The following is a 5,142-nucleotide window of genomic DNA, read 5'->3' as shown; positions in this document are numbered from 1 at the left end:
GGATCACAATTGCAAATAATAATAAAAAATAAAATGCTCAGCTTACCGCGAGCCATATTAACTGAAAATTAGGTTGAATGATGTGGGCCATATGTTTTACACCTACCTAAAGTAAAAACATACACCTATAACCTACTATGATTATACAGAATTTCTGAAATAGCTATATTTTTCAAAAATTATTTTATTCTATATTATTTTCCACATTTTATTTTAATAATTTTTAAGTTTTAGTAATTAAATTACCTGCTGCTGAACCATGTCTTTCTCCTTTTGAATCTTTTTTGAATGCGTAAGATATTGTAATAGGTCTATTACATAGATACTGCCCGTTCATTGCTTCTATAGCAGCATCTGAGGCTTCAAAACTAGCAAAATTGATGAAGGCATACCCCTTTGAATTTCCTGTTTCAGGATCTCTCATTATCTGAAAATAAAATATTAATACATAAACAACCATTAAGCTCAATTTATTCATTTTAATCCAAACAACTAAATGTCAGATTTATTGCAACTCAACAAATGCACTTATTAATGTTTGGATTAAAATTATTTAAAAAACATCTTGCAAGATATAAAATATGCAAATATAAAAGTAAATTTAATTAGAAATAAACTATTAAAAATATATTTGAGATTAAATTTAACTGACCATATGTATTTTTCAGTTATTACATGCTTAAAGTATATAATATACTAAGTGAAGACAAAGTATTATAAAAAATATTGTTGTATTTTCACTAGTTATGCTATCAATATAAAGCAATTATATTTTCTATTATTGTTCTTTGATATTATTTTTCTTGTTGTATTAAAAAATTACACAATAATTTTAATTGTAAATGTTTTAATATAATTTGCTTAAAGTAGATAATTCTGTCATACAGTATTTATTACCTTAGGAGTCTGTAAAATGACACCAAATGCACTAAATGTGTCATACAGTAACTTCTCATCAACTTCAGGATCAAGATTTCCGATGAATATATTAGCGCCGACATCCAAATTTTTTTGATGAGCTGATGCCTGAAATAATTTAATATTAATAGTTTATTTTAATATGAAACACTTAAAATGATTAAATCTATAAAAGAACTTTACTTTAACATTATATTTTTTTCAACGTAAATAATAATAAATATATAACTGTTGAATCACAGCTGTTTCATATATAATTCCTACAGTTAAATTCAGATATTTCAAACATAGTTTATTCTAACTTTAATTTATTTAAGAATATGGGTGTGGCAAGTGAAAGTATATAAAGCAATATAATAAAAACTTTCCCTAGTCAAAATTTAAAGTTTAAAATATTCAAAATTAAATAAAAGGCAATATTTGATAAAGACTGACTTTTTTATCATTAAAAAGAATTTTACAGAATGTGATGAGGTAAGTTTACAATAGACTTATTTACAGAATATATTAAAAAAAATGTTTAAGATTTTCTTTTAAATTGAGAATTTTCTTAAATATTTTGTTTCAAGTATTATGTTTTTCTTCTTTTCCTCCTCAAATTCTTACGGCACACAGGTGATCTGTTGAGGGGGATGCCTCCTGGGGACAACTTTCTATGGAAAAACAGCTCCTATTTAGATTGTTACAAGATAATCTGGAAAATGTGTGGTCAGTCTGTTAACAAGGCACAAACCCACATGTTCAGTAGTTTTGTCCACTCAGTCACTGGTGGGCAGCAACATATGATTCATGATAATATTCTAAGTTGTTTAACATGGAAACTAGTCTTTATTATATTGCTATAGATTTTTATATATAACTGCTAATATTTTTTATTAATTAAATATAACTACAGTCGACCCCACCTATAACACTGTTGATAATTTCGTTTTATATGAATTCCATGTTGTACGAGTCACTTAGATTTTACAAATACGTGTGCCAGGCTATGAACAGCTCATGGATTTGTAAAATCTAAGTGACTCGTACAACATGAAATTCATATAAAATGGAATCGTCAACAGTGTTATGGGAGGGTCGACTGTATTCCTATTTTAAAAGAGAAGTTATGGAATCATTTATGGTTATTTTGATATCTAGAAAACACTTTTAAAGATATTGAGTTTACTACATGTGAATTTTTTTGAATTAATGATTATGTACTTAATTTACCAGATGTAACCACTGTCATTGGCGGAGGAGGAAGTCCAACCATTGGTGGTGGCGGCGGTGGTGGTGCAGCCATTGGTGCTACCACTGGTGCACACGGTGGTGGAGGTGCATCGGCAAACAATTGATGAGGTCTATCTGCATGAGAAAGTGGATTCTGAGCAGCTAGAAGACGTTCTGAAACAAAAAAATAGCTTTTCAATTTTTAATAGCAAAAATGTATAATGCTTTGTAAACTTTTAATTGACAACAGATATCATTTCACAATTTCATTTTCTGTCAGCTTTTGAGCACTATCTTCTTATATGACATTAGTGAGCATTTAGATAAGTTGAAAGACTAGATTTTTTAGAATAATTTTAAAATAAATTCAAGGAAAAAATATAATACAGTATTTAATAGTTCCCACTTTCCTACTCTCTTCTCTCTTCAAAATTAAGTACTTTCTTCACTAAAATCTTTTATATCTAATTATTACACGTTGATAAAATATGAAACAAACAGCAAGACAATATAAAATAATATTTTATATATTTTTTACTAATAGCAAATTTTTCAGTAGAAACCTTTTCTATTTAAAGGGAGAAATAGATTATTATAACAATGTTTTGTGCAGAAAAGTCTAAAGAAAGCTATGTATTTTAAATAAAACAGTATAAGATTATCCTGTTTGAAAGGAAAAATATATAAAAAAAATTCCATTCTTCACAACAGTGGTGTCAAACTGATGTAAGGTAGACGACTACTTTTGATAATACCACTGCACTTTGGGATCACAATTGCAAATAATAATAAAAAATAAAATGCTCAGCTTACCGCGAGCCATATTAACTGAAAATTAGGTTGAATGATGTGGGCCATATGTTTTACACCTACCTAAAGTAAAAACATACACCTATAACCTACTATGATTATACAGAATTTCTGAAATAGCTATATTTTTCAAAAATTATTTTATTCTATATTATTTTCCACATTTTATTTTAATAATTTTTAAGTTTTAGTAATTAAATTACCTGCTGCTGAACCATGTCTTTCTCCTTTTGAATCTTTTTTGAATGCGTAAGATATTGTAATAGGTCTATTACATAGATACTGCCCGTTCATTGCTTCTATAGCAGCATCTGAGGCTTCAAAACTAGCAAAATTGATGAAGGCATACCCCTTTGAATTTCCTGTTTCAGGATCTCTCATTATCTGAAAATAAAATATTAATACATAAACAACCATTAAGCTCAATTTATTCATTTTAATCCAAACAACTAAATGTCAGATTTATTGCAACTCAACAAATGCACTTATTAATGTTTGGATTAAAATTATTTAAAAAACATCTTGCAAGATATAAAATATGCAAATATAAAAGTAAATTTAATTAGAAATAAACTATTAAAAATATATTTGAGATTAAATTTAACTGACCATATGTATTTTTCAGTTATTACATGCTTAAAGTATATAATATACTAAGTGAAGACAAAGTATTATAAAAAATATTGTTGTATTTTCACTAGTTATGCTATCAATATAAAGCAATTATATTTTCTATTATTGTTCTTTGATATTATTTTTCTTGTTGTATTAAAAAATTACACAATAATTTTAATTGTAAATGTTTTAATATAATTTGCTTAAAGTAGATAATTCTGTCATACAGTATTTATTACCTTAGGAGTCTGTAAAATGACACCAAATGCACTAAATGTGTCATACAGTAACTTCTCATCAACTTCAGGATCAAGATTTCCGATGAATATATTAGCGCCGACATCCAAATTTTTTTGATGAGCTGATGCCTGAAATAATTTAATATTAATAGTTTATTTTAATATGAAACACTTAAAATGATTAAATCTATAAAAGAACTTTACTTTAACATTATATTTTTTTCAACGTAAATAATAATAAATATATAACTGTTGAATCACAGCTGTTTCATATATAATTCCTACAGTTAAATTCAGATATTTCAAACATAGTTTATTCTAACTTTAATTTATTTAAGAATATGGGTGTGGCAAGTGAAAGTATATAAAGCAATATAATAAAAACTTTCCCTAGTCAAAATTTAAAGTTTAAAATATTCAAAATTAAATAAAAGGCAATATTTGATAAAGACTGACTTTTTTATCATTAAAAAGAATTTTACAGAATGTGATGAGGTAAGTTTACAATAGACTTATTTACAGAATATATTAAAAAAAATGTTTAAGATTTTCTTTTAAATTGAGAATTTTCTTAAATATTTTGTTTCAAGTATTATTATGTTTTTCTTCTTTTCCTCCTCAAATTCTTACCTAACTTGTTTTTTCTTTAACTTTAGATATTCACCAATGATATATTTTGTAGCCTTAATTTCTAATATTAGATTAATTTTGGTTTTCCTAAAGATTAACTGCAACTTTGTTAAACAATATGCTATGGTTTTAGAGTCATATTTATTGCAGAATTTATTTGTCATATGAAAATATGACAAGTAAATTCTGCATTTAAAAACATCTGTACCATTTCTTTCCTTAATTGATAACACTAATATTTAAATATTGTAATTATTTTCAGTAAAAATTTAGTTCTCCATTCCTGTCCTATAAGTTATAAGTCCATCATAATAATGTTATAAGAAATCTCACGGTTTTGTTATATTTATAAACATGCTGTATTTATTTGTTATGAATTATGAGTTACCGAAAAGAACCTGGAAGAAGCTATAATGAATAACATTGAACAATACTATATTGAATGACTTCTGTTTAAAATGTTTATATTCATTAGTCCTAATTATGTAATGCTATGTTGTAATTTTACTGTTAATTATTGATTTTTTTATCCATTTACTATCACATTTTTATACTCTAGGTTTAAGAAAAAATTTTAATAAGAGCAGAAATTATGTTTTTTTATAAGCAAGACATTAACTGTGAAAAAAATGTCTTAAAAAATTAGATACCATCTTCCAAAAATTACATTGAAATAAATTTCTATTTTACCTTGTTTACTCTTATAGGTTTCCCATAA

The 5,142-nt window shown here is 25.9% G+C and overlaps 2 protein-coding genes across 2 annotated transcripts in view; both read right to left on the bottom strand.

Moving 5' to 3' along the window:
* Positions 1-1,657, bottom strand: part of LOC111624090 (splicing factor 3B subunit 4-like) — a 10,552-nt gene extending 8,895 nt beyond the window's left edge. The window contains exons 1-3 of the mRNA XM_023366872.1: positions 1,652-1,657; positions 898-1,026; positions 247-427 (exon numbers count right to left, since the gene is read on the bottom strand). Coding sequence (XP_023222640.1) covers positions 247-427; positions 898-1,026; positions 1,652-1,657 — 316 coding nt within the window. The remainder of the gene's footprint in view (positions 1-246; positions 428-897; positions 1,027-1,651) is intronic.
* Positions 1,658-1,909: 252 nt separating this feature from the next.
* LOC111624032 (splicing factor 3B subunit 4-like) lies at positions 1,910-5,138 on the bottom strand (the record flags this gene model as incomplete). The annotated part of the gene is made up of 4 exons (XM_023366802.1): positions 1,910-2,304; positions 3,144-3,324; positions 3,795-3,923; positions 5,115-5,138. Coding segments are annotated over 4 exons (525 nt in total), but the record flags the coding sequence as incomplete, so codon positions are not given.
* Between the last annotated feature and the right edge of the window lie 4 nt (positions 5,139-5,142).

This window comes from Centruroides sculpturatus, unplaced genomic scaffold, assembly GCF_000671375.1.
Source record: "Centruroides sculpturatus isolate CEXI.00-Female unplaced genomic scaffold, Cexi_2.0 scaffold27, whole genome shotgun sequence".
Classification (NCBI taxonomy): domain Eukaryota; kingdom Metazoa; phylum Arthropoda; class Arachnida; order Scorpiones; family Buthidae; genus Centruroides; species Centruroides sculpturatus.
This window is presented reverse-complemented; position numbering and strand designations above follow the sequence as displayed.